We start from the raw sequence: 19,048 nt of genomic DNA on the forward strand, positions 1-19,048 counted from the left end.
AGCAACATTCAGTGATGGATGTTGGATGCGTGTTTCATTTTGCTGTGTTAGGAAGCCCATCCGTAGATGACTGGAGAGAACAGAATTGGCATCGTTTTCTTGCTGTATTCTCCATTTAATAAATGTTTGCCTGATTTTAAGCTTTAAGTCCAGTGAAGTTAGTTGGACTTCCTGAATACTTGAAATTAAGTCAATACATAAGCTATGGCTTAACACTTGTAGCTATGAGGTGCTTAAGCAGGTGGAAAATTGGTTATTAGACTTTTAAATACAGGTATCATTGCTCTCAAAGGTGAGCAGTACTGGGGCTTCAGCTGCCTTATGAGTGTGTTGTGTATATTCCACAGTTCTGAAGATCTGGCTGTTTTTGTCAATACATTCATTGATAAAGAAGCAACTTTAGGTACTCAGGCTTGAGAAGTGTGTCTTAGCTGCAGGGGGATGTGCCTCCCTTTTTTAGCTGTAAGGATTGTGTGCCAATTACTAGCGAAGCTTTCCTGTTTCCTTCTGTAGTTGTCTTGTCGATTATATTGTTTAGAGCATTAGCTGGAGGGGAAATGAAATGGGAAAATTGCGTAGTGTAGTAATACATTGCAGTGATAGCTTAATAACTGTTACAAGTTTGAGTGAAATAAGAAGTCATGGAGGTCTGACTTGACTGAGTTGATCTTGACCACATAGTTCCATTTCCTAGCAAACACTGTGTATATGTATGAATGGCATTGGTATGCTATAGCATTCACTACAAAAACACTGCAGTTATTTTGGGATAGTATAGACTTGAATGCTGAAAAGCTGTAACAGCTCAGGAATTATTTATTACAAGCAGCAGCATAGCTGACATGGCTTACTGCCTGTCTCTTGTGATCATTTCAAGCAAATCCTTGCTCTCAGCCATGAGGAGACACGCTTGTCTTGCAGCACCTCATGCTGCAAGACAAGCATTTATCTATAATAAGTGCTTTTTATCTATCAACTGTGTTACTATAACACTGTCCAATTCTGCTACTTGCACAAATCCCTGCATCTTGCAAACTCACAGTTCGGTGGAGCTTTGGTTGACGATACCCTACACTTAGCACATGGCATCATCTGTGAGGATAATCTGTTTCCATTTGGTGCCTGTGGCACTGCCAATATAAACATCTTATGTCATACACTTACTAAAAACATTAGCATTTTTGTTTTCCTTAGTATAAACTTTGCATTCCTGACTGCTCATGGTTTGAAGCTGTTGCTTGAGCACTGTCAGCCAATTGCAAGTTAGAGCTCAGCAAGGCTTTTTGATAGATTTTTTTTCCTCTGCTGGTTAAGATTCTTGCTGGAAAAGCAGGTACTTGAATACAGTTGTTTCTTTTTGCCTCCTAGGCTTTTTTATACACTTAATTTCTCTTCTGAGTATCATTATTTCCTAGTACTATCAATAGCAAAGGTATTTTGTCTTATAAATCAGAAGACTGAATATCTGTTGAATCTAGAATAAGCTTCTGAGTGACCTTCTTTTTCCCTTGATCTGTTTTCCTTTTGGGCAGTTTCATTTGCCCCTATCTACGTGCTCTTTGTGCTTAAATTTGTGTTTTTCCTTTTGGCATCTTGCTTTGCTGCTTCCTAATTGCTTAAGTTTCATAAATCACTGCTCAGGCTGTTTCCCTGAGGAGCGAAAGAAATTGATTTTTATAGCTTATGCGTTTGATCCTTTGAACTCTTGACTAGTATCACAGCAGAATAGTGCTGAAGCATCAACTGGAATAATAAGTTGTCCATCCTGCCTAATACAGAGTTTTGACTATTGGTAGTTCCTGGTGTGGGAGCTGGTAGTGAGGATGCGTGACTCGGAGGCCCCGAGAGGTGAGCCCCTGATGAGTTTGCTGCAGTAGTTTAAGGAATTACCACTTCCCTCTGGCAGAGGCTGTGGATCTGTCAACAGAAGGAAATTTGGAGCTACATTACCCACTCCTCAGTGCAATATCTGGCATCTTTCTTTAAAGATGCTTTTCACAACAGTTTAATGAGACATCAGCGTCAAAGCATCTGAAACATGTGAGACTGTTTCCTTTCATCAACTTTCTGGTAAAGTATGGTTTCTTAAATTGTCACAGCAACCACCAGAGCTCATCTGTTGATGTCCTGAGTCGTATCCGCTGTTTGTCAGTCTTGCAGGCTTCTGTGTTCAGCCAGTACAAATGACACCAACATGGTTGTTCATACTGGGAGCTGGGGTATTACTCATTTGGCACTGAGGAGCACATCAGAAGCAGTTATTAGACACTCATATAAGTGTCCTTAAATGCAGGAGTTGAGAGAGTTGATGCTGATCTAGAAATCACTCTCTATTCTCAATCTGAGTTCTGATTAAGTTCCTTGTGGCTACTAGGTACCTGAAGCAAGCACCTAAAGGAGAAAGTGTTTGGAGGAGAAATGGGAAGGAGATATATAGGGAAGGATAAAATTTAAATGGGGAAGAGGGTCTGACTTGATGTGATCCAATAAATCAAACCTAAACCAGGCAAAGGGCCATTTTTCTGAAGATCAGAAACCAGTGGGACGGTAATAAATGTGGGAGACATTGGCCACTAAGAGAAAAAGCATCCTGCCTTAAGTGATATTGCCTGTCCAAAGGATGTGGGCTTTTTCCTTGTATGGTTCCTGCTGCTATGGGACTGTGACCTTTCAAATTCAATGGAACAATAATTAATAACCCAGTCCAAAAATCAGGCTGATAATCCTTTACAGAACTTAATAGCATGGATCATCTACAGAGTAGAGGCTTTGTCAGCAGTGCTGGCAACGGGGAGTGTATGCACACACTGCAGCGTACTGGATTGTATATTGTTGATGCTCCAAGGTATGCTAGTCAAGCTGCTGAGATGACCACTTCTGAAATGCAGCCTAGCAGGCAATTACCTGATAGCACTTCAGTAGCTGCAGCAGTTGCTTACACAGAAGGGTAATACTAGGAGGATTTTTAGTATATTCTAATGCACAATGTATAGTATAGCAGCTGGTGGTAATGAGAGCCAGGGCTGTTTTTCAAGCCAGGGTCCTACAGTAGTTCTTGAACTAACAGTACTTGGAAAGCCACTCCACAGAGAATTTCATCCTTTGATCGGGATAGACCCCAGAAACAGTCATTTGCAAATGGATATTCACTCTCTGCCTGTGCTACATGAGTGGATTCTAGTATCTGTGGATAATGGCTGATGAAAGATGATCAGATTGTGCAAAGAGGGCTCATAGGACATTGAAGAGGAAAAAAAAAAGTTAATTGAATATACCACTCTGCTTTTTACAAGGCAAAGATGTGTCTGAATAGCTGACAATTTATAGCTAGAACTGATTAAAACTGCATTGACTTAGAATCATAATTTAATATAAATCACTGTGCTTCAAAGGACATTCTAAAGGACTTTGTATAAAAAAGAAAATCTCAAACCCCACAATCCTAATTGGTTTCATTTGCGTTTGAAGAGTTCTTTTGGCTTGCTTTTCCAGGCCTCTGACAAGCTTTTCCTTTTAACAGCTGCCTATAAATTAGGGCACTTGTTTTAACTGGTAGCAGTGATATAAGAGTTCCCACAGCTCCACAGTGAGAGTAGGGCCCTAATTAATTGTAGGGAATTTCACTGTTGATTCGTGACAGCGTGTTTTGTGTTTCTCAGAGCTTTTCTATGCCTTTATCTTCAGGAATCTCACAATCTAAGCACATTCCAATAAAGCATAGCTGCTTAGGATGAGGTGGTTTCTTTTATGGCCTGATTGCTTATAGTCTAGGTGCAGGATAAGATAGAAAGGTTCAGTTAACCACTCTCTGTCATCTCCTTTCAGTTCATACATGAAAGCACAGGAACTTAGGAGAATCAGCCTGGAAGGTAGGTTTGCACATGAGCTAAATGAAAAGCCTGACTCAAGGTATGGATGTGTATGGATGAGAGAGGCTTTAGAAGAAACCAGGGAGGAAAGTCTGTTCTCAGTGTGTCATTCTGCTTGCTGTAAAGCCAGCAGGGTCTCATTATGGAGTGCCAATTGTAGCAGTTTACAATGGAGCTCTTCCGTCTTTATTTTTGAATATTGTAAGAGTTCCACTTTGTAAAATGCTTTGGCAATGAGTTCAGACTATGTCTTGCATCCATTGAGAAGTCTCTTTCCCAATTAGTTGAATCCTTCTGTTTGGATTCAGAACAAGGAAGGAAGTATGGATTTAATGATTACAATACATTGCTTTTTTTAACCTGCAGATGGTAGAAGAAAGCGAGGAAAGGCTCACAGAAGAGCAGATTGAGTCACTTCTGCAGACAGTCACCAGTATTCTTCCAGGGGATCCTGAAGAACAGCAGAGAGACTCAGCAATGGCAACTGAAGACAAAAGTGACCAAGCTTAGGAGGCATCTAGACCAAAGCTGGCAGGAATTTCAGCAAAAGAAAATCAGCTAATATTTTTCTGGTTTTTACTTGATACCAGTTTCATCTTGTATTGGACATCATTATAAAATATGTTACAATTTTTATGACTCGGAGGTGATGAGGGAACCAATTGTTTACCAGAAAGCATGGAAAAGGACACTATTGTTTTGGCATTCTGTCATAAACAGGGGTGGTAATAACGGAGTTTGTAACGTCTGAGAAATTATGGGGCACAGAATCTGAAGCTTTTGTATTTTTTCCATTACCCGTGTAACAGCTGTACATTTGAATAGGCTCATGTACAGCTGGCACTGTTTTAATTATCGCAGCAGTGCTAAAATTATAATTGCTTTCATATGTTTTTGAATTGCCCAACTGGTTTTCAGAATGCATTCTACAATACAAAGCCAACTTGTGGAGCTGTTTGTGAAGAGGGCTCTTTTCAGTGACCAGAACAGAGAATAATGTACAAAAACTGCTTGGTATCTAGCCAGACAATTTCATGTAGGCTGTTGGCGTCGTGCAAGTGAGAAGATCTGTTGGAAGGGTAGCTGTTCTCAAGTATGTCTGGCATTTCTTGATAAAAGAATTACCCAGATCATCAGCTAAATCAGCGTATTGCCACCATAATCAGCTGCATTGGACCAGTTTACAGCAGCTGAGGCTCTGGACTCAGATGTTAAGGCTCTTAGAAGAGCATTTAGGTGAGGTGTGTATTTTCCCTTCAAACGTTTGTTTCAGTAGTTATATATAGACAAGTCACAGTCTTGTGAACATGCTCGTGACCATGAAATAAATGAATGAGTCAACACTGGAGTCCTAAGCTGGTTTGGAAGAATGGGAATCAGTCCTGGTTAAAGCAGAATTTTCTGTGTACTGAGCTTTTGTCTGACTGAAGGTTTCAGGATCAAGTATTTAATGTTGAAAGCATAGATGATTATAATAAATCATTTGGGTAGTATACATATATATACATAAAGTCATGAGTTATACATGGCACTGGTTTTATACGATGACTGCAGACCATTCTTTTATAATTATAACGTACTGGAAATAGAAATAAAGCTTAAAGTGTATCCTGGGAATTTTAAATCTTATAGACAAGATATAAGAGTTTGGATCAGGATATCTCACTTCTTTGCTTCTGTCATGGTTTTATTTTGTGGTTTTAGACAAAGAATTTATGCTTTCTGAGCTGTGTGTGAAAGGGAGAGATAACTTCCAGTGTCTGGGGGATTTGTGATACACATTTCCACGGTATTTTAAGCTGCTTTGATGTTTGGAGAGGAGAGTAAATAATTGGAAAATATATTTGTTACCTCTTAAAGATAATTTATCTGAAATGCATTCCAAGGCTGGAGACTAAAGCTGTGTTTTCACTGGGGAAGTGTATTAGTATTAGAGGGAGAAGTCCTTGCTGAGTTTTATGATACATCATTATGCGTTTTTCTCTCTAAATGTGCAGCAAAACAAAAGAGATAAGTAGATCAGAGCACAGACTGACGTGCAATTAATTCCAAAAGTAGCATTTTTACCCATAGCAGTCATGGTTTGACATGCTCTGGCCTTGGGCTGCATGTATTTACATTTTTTGCTGTCTTCTTCTAAAATGAAGTTACTGAAGCACATTCTAAGCTTACAAAAAGCAGATGGACCCAGATTGCAAGTGCCTTTAGCCAGCAAGAATATTTTAACAGATCTCTGAAGCTGGATGTTCCATCTTGGGAGTTGCTGATTTGTTATCGGGATGGATTTTTGCCAGCATCCATGTTGTCCTCTGCTCTGTGTGTGTGTTGTATAAGATACAAGAACTTGCTGTTGTATTTAACCTTGTCATCAAAATCAGTTCCAGATGGATACGTGTATTAAACTTGTGCAAACGCATGGGCAGCTCGTTCAGGCTCAGTTCAGGGACGTAAACTCTAAGTTCCCTATAAATGCAATTCTAAGGAACATTTAAAGGGTTCTGGGATTTTGACATCTGCATTACATCAAGAAATCATTTTTAAACGTGCTGTCTGTGCTCTCTGCTCCTGTAAGCGCAGGTGAGGAATTGCTGTGGTGCTGAGAGGGGGTTCATGTTGTGCTGCTTACCCTAAGGTGTGTTTTTTGGAAAGCCAAGACTCAAAAATGGTTTATGGGAAGCAAATGTCTCATCTTGCTTATGTGATGCCATCTTTCCAGTGTCCTGGGTCTTACATGACAGATCTGCCTCTCTCCAGGGCTGCTTTCTGTTAACTAATCAGTTACCTAACACAGTAAATATACTCTTCTAATTCTCTTGAAGGAGAGAAGATGACATGAAGAGATGGTGGCCTTCTGATGTGTCATGGGTACAAGAAAGCATACGTGTGTATTGGGCGCTTCAAAGGTTGGTCCCTAGTATCAAGAACAGAGGGGCAGAGTACTCCTCCCTTTCTGATATTTAAGAAGCTTATATTGCTTTTAGCTTATTTCTTACGTGTTCCTCATGTTTGTTCTCTATTGCATGTTTGGCTCTTGGCTCATTGACAGCTCTGCTTAGGGCAGCTCCTGTGCTCTCAGCACTGCTCTGAGAGAAAGAGGGAATGAGCTGCCAGAATTCCTCTCCTGTTTTGATACTTCTAAATACCCAGGGTTCCTCTTCTCATAAATTCAAGCCCAAGAAGGGCAGCTTGCCCTAGGCTTTGTTTGGCAGCCCTTGCTGGAGAAGTTTTATTACAGCATTTGTTTTATGGGAGGAGAAGGAGCTCCTACCTGGCTGTGCTCCGGAGCTGGGAAATGGATACACTGGGAACAGAAATGTCCATGGGGAATCTTGTAGAAGATCCAGGAAATCCCTACCAATGAGCCAAGCAGCTTTGGTGGTGGTCAGACCATGTCAGGGCTGCACAGGGGCTGCTGCCCGCCATTGAAGTGCAGAATTTGACAAGCTCTCCTTGTCTCACAGGGAGCAAAAGGCATTTTGTTTCTATCTGTGTGGTGTGTTCACTAGGTAAGGGTGTGTGGTCTTCTTTAGAAAAAGCAAACCCCCAACATTTGGAGGTTTGGCTTGCTTCTGAAGCAGGTTTTCTTCTGAAGCATGCCTTTAAACAACATTAAAGCAGGACATTGGAGCGGCATTCAAGCCGAACGTCTCAGTGTGCTGAAGGGGTTAAGCAACATCTACAGAGTGTCTAAAAGTGTTTATACAAATGTTTTTAAGGAGGTTCTGTCATAAACAGCTCCGTAGATAACTTTACTTACTAAAGGCTCTACTGGTCATAGACAAGCTCTTGTTTTAGAGGTCGACCAAGCCAGGCTGGTTTGCACCGTTTGAGAATCATGCCCTAAAATGATAAACCAGCCACATCCGAGTCCATGAGGGGTGGATGGCTGCACTGCTGTAATCCTGGCAGACCCTGACACAGGGCGAATAACCAATCTGGACATGGTTTTGAAGCTATTACACCATAGAAGAAATAAGAAATGTAACTAGAGCACAGCTGAGTTGTAGCAGAGCAGTCAGCACATGTCCTGGAGCAAATTCCTGCTGGTCCCAGACCTGTCTTGGAGGCTGCTTGGGGAGAGCTGCAGGCTGCTTGAGTCATACTTTGCTCTTCATCCTGCTGGAAATGTGTTTCTTCCACCTGATGGTTGAAGGGGAAAGACCTGGTTGACCCTGTGTGAGCGGGGAGGTTGAACTGGGTGATCTCCAACTTCAGTGTTGCTGGCTGGCTGGTTTCCCTGCCCCTGTGCACTTGGAATGTTTTCGGTTGCTTGCTCAGCACAGAGGCAAAGGCTGCTCTCCTTAAGATCTGAAAGGCAGCAAGTTGGGGGTTTCTCCCTTGTCCCCTTTTCCAGTGGCCTCTTTGCTGGTGGGTGCTTTGGGGCTCTGGCACGGTGCAAATACTTCATTTCTGGGACGTGGCAAAGGGAAAGGGACAGTCTTGCCAGGATGGCAGCAGGGTTTTATGTCGTGCCTGTCATTTCATCCGTTGCTGGAGCCTGAAATCGGAGTTTCTGAAGTTGCTCTGTGTTAGGGGTGCATCCTGCACATTGCAGCTATGGCAGTGAGTTGAGTCTGTTCCAAACGAGGGTCGTGTAGTGTAAAGGATGCGTCCCAGGATGCTGCTGGGATAAGGTGGTCTTTCAGTGTGATCTTAATAACAGTTTTCTCTTGAGTTTTGCTTAATGCTGTTCCACAGGCCAAATTAATCCACAGAGCCTCTTCACTGCCTTACATTTGACCTGAGATACAGAACCATTCGCTCACTCATGCTGGCTGTGCTCGGCCCCTCGAGTCAAGCCACGGGTGAGTTAACCCAACCGCAGCTGAGGTTATCCTGGTTTTGAAATGCACAAATCTCCCTGTACTGCATTGTCTATGACTAAATATTTTACTGCCTCTGCCTCCCTGGGGTGGCAGCTCTGCCATGGCAATGCACAAACAGCACGTTCTGCATCCCAGAAAATGCTTTGCTTCTAGGCATGAAGGCTGCTTCTCTGCGCTTGGACACCGGCTTTGAAAGCATCAGTCTTGACAGGGAAGCTACTGTTGTTGAGTGACTTCTGAAATGCTTTGGGCTTTGACAGGGGAAGGGGAGGTGGGGGAACCTGTGTGCACCTCAGCCTGGCTGAGATGGGGCTTTTCCCACTTTTCTTACTTCATTTTCCATCTGCTACCCATAACCAGCCTATTCCAGCCTGTTCCTGCTACCGGTTCCCAGAGCAAGGGGATGCCAGGCTCTTCCAAAAGACAGACTGCAGAAGATCTTTCATGCCTGAAAACTTGTTGGATTATTTGCTTGTAGCACTTGGTCTAAATAACAGAGAGCCTCTTCCCCCGTGAGCTTTGCCTCACTGATACACTGAGCATGTGTGGTTATGAAATGCTCCTGTAATCAAGAAGGACTTATGCTCACAGGGTAACCACCCCACAGAAATACAGCCTTACATTAAATGTGAGCGACAGCCATTGTCCTTTCTGGGTGACACAGTGACCAGGCAGGCAGTAACACTCAGCTCCTGCTGTTCCCAAAGGTCAGTTCTTTGTCCTTAATGAAGTATTTCCTTCCCTGCAGATGGGCAGTGCTGGGGTGGAAGATGCAGAGCGAGGAGCTGGTGTGGCAGGATGGACGGTGTCTGTCTGGAGGGTTACATAGTGCCTTTGGAGCTGGGATCAGTCAGCAAATGCCAGCTCTGCCACTGTCCTCTGGCCTTAGGGAGGTTGTTTCTCTTCTTTCTTCTCTCTTTCTCAGGGCTTGCAGCCAGGCTGACACCAGGAGCAGTGCCCAAGGCCTTGTTCAGTCCTTTTGTGCATCCTGACAGGTAAAGGAGTCTTTTTACTAGGCTGCAGCCCTCAGCTTTCCCTGTGCTTTGAGACCAGCGTGTGGGTGCCCATAACACTGCTGTGATGTGCTCCTGTCCCACTGGACTTGCGTGTGTCCACCATGCTCACAGGCTCTGCTCCCAGCCCCGACAGGACCATGTGCTTGTATATCTGTGAATGCTTGGAGCTTGTTACACAGAGTCAAGTGAGGAATTCCACAGGACGAGTTGCCAGACATCACAGCCTTGCACCCCTGGGAGTTACCCCACCACGAAGGCATGTCCTGCATACACTGCACATCCTTCCCATCGCTTGCAGCAGAGGTAAGGGGGAGCTGAGCTGTGAGGAGGTGACTTTCTAATGAAAACATCTGTGCTCGTGAATTGGGCGCAAGATCAAATCTGAGGATGGGGCCGAGCCATGGAGCCAAAGGGAAGTGTTCCCTTGTGGGTGGGCTGCCAAGCACCGGCATGCCGGCATCCCTTCAGCAGGGACAGGTCATGCTTTGCAGAGCAGCAGTTTAAGTTATTTAATGGCAATCAGAGGGTCATGTTTGTAAGGAAATCTGAACTACACAGGTTCCTCTTGAGTTTAAAACACAATGGTGGGAGCAGATCCTGAACTGGCATACATGGGTATTGCTCTCCTGACAGGCACATGTGGTGGGAGCATCCTGTGGCTCAAGGGAAACATGGAGAGGGCAGCGCCTGGTGCTATCCCAGTGCGAGCGTGCAAAGGGCAACATGGGGACACCAAACCCAGCCTTTCTGCATCAGTAAGGTGTTAGTGTCATTAGGCAAGACCCAAGTTGTGTTCCAAAGTGAATGCCATGGTAGAGCTGATGTTGGGGACATGGGAGGAGTGGGACAGGGAGCAGGCAGCTGGAAAGCCATCAAGAGATGAATGAGCTTTGAGCGTCAAGATGAGCATCGCACCTCTTCCTCACCCATGAGAGCGATGTCTTCAGCTGGGTGGTGACATCCTGCCCTAAGGGCACTGCTTCCTCACCACCGATTTGATAACCCAGTGCTGCAGTGTGAAATCAGGGATTGGGATCCCTGTTCCCGGGTGCTATCCTGTAAAAGGGGAGGAGGCTTGGGTCAAGGCAAGCAGGGAACTAGTTCTCCTTGGGATGTTAAAGATCTTTAAAATACTCCAACAGCAGCTTGGATGCATCCAGCCCCCTCACACTCCCCCAGACGAGCCCAGGGGATCTCTATAAAGAAGCCCAAAGTACCCTTTAAAACCATGATATTTTATAACCTTCCCAGAGAGAGGAAGGTCACATTACCCCCCTTTCCAAAGGGCTGCTCTATGGAGGCGCAGATTGGGATCCAGCCAGCATCCTGGAGGGAGGCGATGGCAGCGTTGTTTAGGTTGGAGCTGCTGAAGACGTTGACAGAGAAAATGTTTTGTGTTCCCACAGAAAGAATCCTGCTGCAAAGCTTTTATTGAGCAAAAAGAAAGGCTTGTGCTGAAAAAAGAGACGGGGCTGCAGCCAAAGCACAACTGAAATGCAGCGAGCAGTTAGGAAACAGTTCAAGGCCCAAGAACTTTTGCTTGCCACAGGCAGGAGTCTCCGTGCACATGTTGCTTGAATTCATTTCCTTCTGCATTAAGGATCTTTATTTTATTAACTTTAATGTTTATAGAAACAACCATCAAAGGTAGCGGAGAGGCTGTTCAACTTTAAAGATAATTAGAATGAAGCTGGCCTGAGAACCAGCCAAGTGGGGTGAGAGAACGTCTGAGAAGAGATGGGGAAGCCAGGAGTCATGGGGAAGGATTTGGTGTGCATAGTGAAGCTGGGAAGGGAGCTGCAGGGAGCGCTCAGGGATGCTGCAAACAGTCCCAACAGGACCAAGTGCTTTCAGGAGCTGTGGCTGGTGTTAAGGAGCATCCTCTGGCCAGCTCTTCACCAGCATCTCTGCCGCATCCAGCCTGGGGAGGCAGAAGGGTGATGCTTCATAGGAACATGGGAGGGTGGCAGAGGTGGCACCAGTGCCCTCGGTCCCCTCAGCTGAGCTTCAGCACCGAGCACAAAGGCTCGCTGTGGTTTAAAGCCCTTATTTGTGTCTTGCACCCCTTCTGCTCCTCCTAAGGAGCAGCTTCACTGCCCGACTGCTGCTTGCAATTAGTGCTCAGCCCTGCGGGGCTCCTGCTTGGTGCCTGCTGGGCTGTGAGAGAGGAGCTGGCAAGAACCACCCGGCCTCTGCTTTATGTGGCCAGGCAGAAACTTCATTGCTCATTTACAACAGAACAACCCCCAAAAGCTGCACTCAAACCCCCTCAACCCCGCTGTGTGCCGAGCCCTCCACCTCTCACCCCTAAATGGGTGCCCCATCGCTTCCCAGCCGCAGGGTGGTGATGTTTAACGTGAGCGGGGGCAGCCATGGAGCAGGGCTTTAACCTGGAGTATCAGTGCAGGAGGAAGGGGATGAGCTCAAACCGTCAGTCCCAGCTGGAAACGAGTAACCAAGCACCTTCACGCTGCTCCCAGCAGAGGCTCACCTTGCCCCGTGCTGGTCCCTGGGGGCTCCTGTGTCGCTGGATGTCAGTTTGGGGAGGCAAATCCCTTTTGTTACAGACCAGATGCTGGCAAGTAAAAGACATCCCAAAATAGAAAGCCTGAGCAGTTGAAATTACCCAGCTCAGTGGTGAGCATGGGAGGGGGTTCTGCTTCCCCACCCCTTCCCACAGTTTATACATGCATGTATTTTTATATCTAGTGGAAGTTAACCCCTGGGGCCATGCCAAAGGCTTTACAAGCGTGCTCTGTTGGACTAGAGGGATTCTTGCCCTGTCTAAAAGGGCTTTCAAGGGCTTTGCCAAAGCAACAACTGTGCTGTCTGTCCAGAGGAGAGCATCAGCTGAGGTGAACCTGGGGTCTTCTATCAGCAGCAGGGCTGAGAGGGTTCATCACCTGATTCAGATTGCTGTTTCTTTGTTATTTAGATGTGTTCAGCTATCTGACGGGCTCGGGATGGACAGGGATACACAGCAGGACATGGTGAGCTCTGAAATGCCCCAGTGGGCAGAAAGGAGGTGGGGTTCGGGGGAAACCAGCAGCACGAACACCTTGATGCCTCCCCAGTCCCCATCCTGATGTGCTGGGCACCTGGTGTCCCTTGTCCCATGGGGAAAGTGGTTGGGGCTACCACAGTGGGGCTCCCATCACGGGGTACTTGGCTGAAGTACCTCCATCCCAGGCCAGCTCCATCCCAGCCCCTTCCCAGCCTCACCGGCTGCAGCTTTAAATGTCCATCCTCTACTTAACATCTCAAGACGTGGTTGAGGGGTTTTATACTCTTCAGCTTCATCTGCAAAGACTTTGTTTTCCCCTTTTGAATTGCTGATGGGTTTCCTTAGAGGAGACTGTGGCCAAAGGCTTCCAGGGATGCAGCAGCCAGAGGGCGGCTGTGAGGGAGGGAAAAGGAAGCACTGAAAACACCCACTCGAAACCTACTGGGATCCAAGTGCTTCCTCCCAGCAGGTTTGCTCCTTCATCGCCTATCAAAGCCCATAGAACCCCCCAGACGCTGCTGCTCTGAGCTGCCCACACCTCAGCATCCGTGAGTGGGAAATGGGCCGTTTCAGGCCAATTTAAACATCTTCCCTTTTCCTGTGCAACGCCCTGTCCCCGGGTGTGGGCTCCGCACAAAGTTGCCTCTTTCCCAAGCCCTGTGGGGCTGCTCTGAGTGGGGCAGGACACCCTGCCCGTGTGTCACCACCTCACCAGAACACTGCAGCGTTGAGCTGGAAATGGCCCTAAAATGTTCCTTGTGCATCCACATGGAACTCATCCCCACGTGGGGCTGTCCCATCCGTGCCGGGTGTCCGCAGTGAGATGGTTGCTGCCCATCTTGGAAACCAGCAGGTTTGGTGGGATGAGATGGGGTGAGCAGCATATGAGTGGTCAATGTTATGCTGGTAGAATACAACTGATCCTGTTTGGGCTTGTTGCATGGGGCTGATGTGCTTTGGGTGGCTTGGGAAGGGGTCTTGGGTGATAAGGACCACTGGGATAGTGAGGACAAGCAATTGCTGCTGGTTTATGCACTTTCCTTGTGCGCAGATGCTGGGAGTAGCTCCAAAGGTGAATCCAGTCCTGGATTGTGCTGCTGCTGGATTGAGAAGTGGGAATGTGTGTGAGGAAATGCCCAGGGCAAGGAATGCACTAACCCTGACTTCTGTCTCAGGTAACCTGCGGCATCTTGCTGGGATTCATCAGGGCAATGGAGAGTGAGGTCAGACCATGGGTCCCAGCCCATCTCTAGCACCAGTGTACTGAGAAAGCCTGCGATTCAGCCCCCAAACCTACAATTTATTCTACAAACGCTGCCTCTTCATGATTTAACCTCTCAAAGCTACTGCTGCTGCTCCGGGTGCTGGGTTTTGGGCTTTTCCCAGCCTTTTTCCTGGCCTTTTGCAGCTCCAGGAGCCGGAGCCTTCCCTCCAGTGCCAGCTGAGCTGGTTGTATCAGGACAGGAGCAGAGGCTCTAAGGAAAGCCATAAATATTGTGGGGCTGGTGATGAAGCAGGGAGCTGGCAGGAGCGGAAGGACAGGCAGAGGGAGGCTGCGGATCCTGCATATTTGCTGGGGCCTCAGCAGAGCCCAATAGTTAATCATTAAAATATGCTTATATGTAACTAATCTCTGCAGGACAATGAACTGAGGAATTATTTAATGCTGTTTAAATGGGTCATAGTAGTCACTATAATAAGTGTGCCTCGAGCCAATGGGAGCTATCAGGCTCCTATAAAAGCGGGTGGGGAAGAAATAGCAGCTGGTAGGAAGAGATTGCGGAAGATCCCATGCGTGTCCTGAGCTGCATCTCGGAGCCCTCCCGACCTGCCTGAAACCAGGCTCCGGGCTGAGCCCTTCTTCAAACACTGCTGATCCCACTGGGGTCAGTGGCTGCGGTGGGAGGGACGGGGTCCGCCTGGAGCCAGCACTCTCTGCCACTCAGCACGGCCCATAGGGACCAGCATCGCCTATTTAAGGCTAAAAAGGTGAAGTTCAGCAGTGCTGTGAGTTGGGGGTTGCACCGCTGGGGCAGGGGTGAGAGGGATGCTCTTCCATGGGGCTGGTTTTGGTGAAACCCCATTTGGGTTTGCACGTTTGGAGCTGTGGTGGTGGTAGCAGCGTTATCGGGGTGTTATCCTGTGGGGACAGGGACACGCAGCAGCGGGGGGTGCTGCTGCCAGGGTTTTGCAGTAGCTTTGTAAAGGAATGGGATGGGGGGAATGAATGGAAATGGGTTTTAGTGGACTTTGATCGGCTTGTGAGAAGGATTCTATCAGCAGGGTGCTCTGTGAGCTGCTCCCAATGGCTTCTCAAGTCCTGTTCTTCAAGCACAGTGCTTGGCTCCCAGCATTCCCACTGGGATGTTTTGGCTTTATCCCTGGTATGGTTCGCAGCCCCCCAGGACCGATGCATCAGGTGCTGTTGGTGAGCACAGCTCAGACCCTCCAGCATAGCACTGACCACGGCTGGGTGAGGATGTACCTGCTGGAGGGAGAAGTGACACTGAGCTCTCTGCAGCCTTGTTGCCTGCCTTGCAATACCCAGAGAGGTGTGAGCTGCAGTGATTTGTAGCCCCACAGTACAGGCATTTACCCCTGTGGCGATGCACGCCGCTGCCCTGGCTGCCAGCCCTTGGATAAGCAGTAAATCCCAGCATCTCCAGACATCAGTTTCATCACTTTGGGGCTGGACCAAGTGACCTTTGAAGGTCCCTTCCAACCCAAACTATTCTCTGATTCTATGATACTTGGTTTTTCTCCCTTCTTTTAGTTTCATCATATTTCATCTGCCTCTTTCAGGGAATTTTCTGTCCTTTGTCCAATTTGAAGTCATGTACAGTTGATTTACACCAAACCTCACATTACATGAAACTAGCTTTCAGCTGCCTTTTCCCTGCTTGCAAGTAACCAAATGGGTGCAAAGAGTTTCAGAGGTAATCTTGGCTGCTCCAGCTGCTCTCCCATCCAGAAAATAAGGAGCACAGCCTGTTTCCTGTTAAATTTTGCTGGTCACATTGATTTACATTGTTTGTCTCGTGTTTTATGGCTTCCAAACTGATGTTGTGTTAAGCTGGCTGGAGTTTAGGCAAGAAATCAAATGCAGGCACTGGCAGGCTTCCTCACATGCGTTCATGAGGGTTGATCACATCATAGTCACATTTTCTTAGTCACTGGAGGACAAACAGCAGTGCTGCCTCGCTTGTGTCCTTTCTGGTTTGTATCGGGGCAGTGCTGGTAAAAGGAGCTTGGCATTCAAACTGTGGGGCAATGCAGGCTGCAGAGGGGCTGCATCCCCCCTGTGCCATGGCTGGGTGCTCCTCTGGTGCTGGTTTGATGCCATGGGGTGTCCCCTGCCTTTATCTTAGCCCATGAGCTGTATCTTATATTCTGCCTGTTGAGGAGGGGAGTGAGTGTGGCTGGTGGGCACCCAGCAGCCAGCCAAGTCCATCACACCAAACCTATGCTTTGGGGCATTAATTCATATATATGTATATATCTATCTATATATATCTCTGTGTGTGTGTGTAGGATAACAGAATACCTCAAGTTGGAAGAGACCCATAGAATCATCAAGTCCAGCTCCCTGCTCCTCACAGGGCTACCTAAAACTAAACCATATGACTAAGAGCATCATCCAGATGCTCCTTGAACTCTGACAGGCTTGGTGCCATCAGTTCCAGTGTATGTATCTGCATACTATGCATATGTGCAAATGCATTTCAAGCAAAGCAGGATGAGTTTTTTCTTGCACAGGGTGAGCTGTTGGGACTCTGTGCAGGTGAATGGGACTGTGTATTGCTGCTGCTGGTGGTGCAGGTCAGTGCATGGATGGCTTTCACCCCAGGCTGGCATGGGGAGGTTGTTCACACAGACACAGCTGATCTGAGGGGATCTGGATCCCCAGTGGGTCGCTAGCATCGTCCTTGCTGCCTCTCAACAAGTCTGTGCAATGGGCTGTGGATGTGGCCACAAGGAACCCCGACAAAACCAACTGCTCCATCCGCTGCGGGTCAGTCAGAGGCTGTCTGCAGAGCAAGGCAGGGATTTCAGCCCAAAGGAGCCCAAAGTGTTTGGAATCCGAAGGACTGGATCTAAGGGAAAAAGCTTCTCACTGTTCACATGAGTGAGGAAAGGTTCTTGTTTCGTTTTACAAGTGTCAGCAGCACGTTGGATTGGGAATTCTGCCGTTTCTGCACCATTTTTGGCAGAGGAAGTCTCACTCTTTTCCTTAGGAAAACAAGAAATAGAATATTCCTGTCGGATGGAATGTGAGAGAATGTGCAGGAGTTAAGATTAGGGAAGGCATCCACAGAAATCCGCAGGTTCCTATGGCGATAGGTCGGACAGCAGTCAGCATTAACTAGAAATCATCTCTGTATGTGTGTGTATTTGGGAATAGCGGAGGAGCCACATGGGGGGTGTTGGAGCTGGAGGGGTTGAGCGAGTCCTGATTTTGCCATTTCTATTCCCTGTCTCTCCATTGCAGCTGGAAAACCCCTGTATTGACGCTGCTCTCTGATTGACTTACAAGTGCTGCTGCAGGGACACAGGTACATTATTTGCCTTTGCTGGTGCACATTTGGGTTTCCTAAGGCAAACCGAAGGGGTTGTTTCTTGTTGTGCTCTGGGGTTTTCACACCAAGGGGCAGAGCTTCAGGAGGTCATTTCTTTGGTGCGTTTCACTCTTCTCTGTGCTGCTTTTTGAATGTAACATCTGGTTTATGGTTGAGGGGGATGTTATCCGGTGGCTCGAGCTGGGAACAGGGAGAAAGGAGGTCTGGGTTTCATAGCTTGTCTACAGTGAATTTACAGTCCCATGCAGTGGGTGAAGGTTTCAGATGTCTTCGTGCCTTCAGGTTCTCTGCTCGGCTCTCCTGGCTCCCGTCACCTCTCTGATGAAGGTGCCACCTCTGTTTTTTACGGGGGCTATTTCCCTCCTTGTAGCAAACGCAGCAGCACCTGAGCGAGCCCAGAGGGAGCGTTCAATGCCGAGTTCCCCTTTTGAAAGGCCACCGTAAAAATCAATGATTGATGGAAACCAAACAAGAGTGAGCTCTGCACGAGGGCCTCCCTCCCTATTGACTGCTCTCCCAGACTTTGGCCTGGGGGCTCCATTTCACAACGTGCCTCGGGATGCAGCCTTGGGAATGAAAAATGGGGCTAAACCAGGATGTTTTCAAGCAACATCATGGTTCTGAGCTGTTCAGCCACTGCAAACAGGGGGGTCCACGGCCAGGGTAGGGTTCTGGATCCAGGAAATGAGCCTGCCCCCAAGAGCAAAGGGGTTTTATTTATCCTATTTTTAGGGTGTTGTGTTTCCCTCCTTGTGTGCCCCCAGGAAAGGAGCCAAACTGGGGTCGCTGGGCTGATGCTGTCTGGTGAAGAGCCTGAGAGCAGCCCTTGTGGAGGGAGACTTGGGGTTTGATTCAGTTTGGTTTAGCTGACAAATCCAGCCCACCCATAGAGGGGTGATGGAAACAACTGCACGTCCAGAACAGCCAGCCATGGTGGGGATGGGATTTACATGGAATCATAGAATGGTTAGGGTTGGAAAGGAGCTTAAGATCATCCAGTTCCAACCCCCTGCTGTGGGCAGGGACACCTCACACTAAACCATGTCACCCAAGGCTCTGTCCAACCTGGTCTTGAACACCACCAGGGATGGAGCATTCACAACCTCCCTGGGCAACCCATTCCAGTGCCTCAGCACCCTTACAGTAAAGAACTTCTTCCTTATATCTAAATTATGCAAATATATATATATAATATGGATATATATATATAATTTGGAGATATATATATCCAAATTACACACTGTGCTTTGTCTCATCTTTAATAGTCTCACCTTTAAAAGAAAAAGGCTGCTCCGTGCCTGGTTTCACTGGCAGCATTAACAGTGTTCTTTATGCAGTTTAAAAGCTGCTTACACTTCCATATCCCATTGCAAGCTCCCCAGACAGTGAAGGGACGAGTGACAGACTCGCTGCTTTCCCCTCAAGCACTCACTGCTCTCAAAAGGCCCGTGCCTTGCACTGGATGGAGATGCCAATGTATTTAGGTGATGGGATGGTTTTGCTTCCAGACCTAGTGGCTGCAAGAGCCAAGTCCTGCGAGAGCAGCCAAGCTGGCTGCGCTGCACTCATTGCAGACTGCAGCCAACGGCCTGGGCATGGAGTGTTGTGGCCAAGGTGAATTCACTGATGTCTCACTGCCACCATCACAACCAGAGGTTGTGAAAGGCTTTGAGCAGATGCAAGCGGAGCTGTGTCTGTGGCAGTGGGGTTTTAGGGGGGTTTAGGGCTTTTGGGGTTGGTTTTGTTTAGATGTTGG

At 47.2% G+C, this 19,048-nt stretch overlaps 2 protein-coding genes across 5 annotated transcripts in view; both read left to right on the forward strand.

The window, feature by feature from the left end:
- The window catches only part of CRCP (CGRP receptor component), a 31,105-nt gene extending 26,001 nt beyond the window's left edge, over nucleotides 1-5,104 (forward strand). For both annotated transcript variants that reach the window (XM_057407100.1, XM_057407101.1), the window contains exon 6: nucleotides 4,236-5,104. In XM_057407100.1, coding sequence (XP_057263083.1) covers nucleotides 4,236-4,379 — 144 coding nt within the window. In that variant the 3' untranslated portion in view covers nucleotides 4,380-5,104. The remainder of the gene's footprint in view (nucleotides 1-4,235) is intronic.
- A 1,649-nt stretch (nucleotides 5,105-6,753) lies between these two features.
- Nucleotides 6,754-19,048, forward strand: part of TPST1 (tyrosylprotein sulfotransferase 1) — a 49,663-nt gene continuing 37,368 nt past the window's right edge. Inside the window, exon 1 of one of the 3 annotated variants that reach the window (XR_008971930.1) lies at nucleotides 6,754-6,772. The gene's annotated coding sequence lies outside the window, so the exon portion shown is untranslated. Of the gene's footprint in view, nucleotides 6,773-14,385; nucleotides 14,723-19,048 lie in introns of those variants that run through there. The other 2 variants (XR_008971928.1, XR_008971927.1) reach the window with 2 other exon arrangements.

The sequence above is a fragment of the Pezoporus wallicus genome, unplaced genomic scaffold (assembly GCF_028554395.1).
Source record: "Pezoporus wallicus isolate ANWC-B61680 ecotype Strahan unplaced genomic scaffold, APGP_CSIRO_Pwel_v1 contig_10389, whole genome shotgun sequence".
In the NCBI taxonomy this organism is placed as follows: Eukaryota; Metazoa; Chordata; class Aves; order Psittaciformes; family Psittacidae; genus Pezoporus; species Pezoporus wallicus.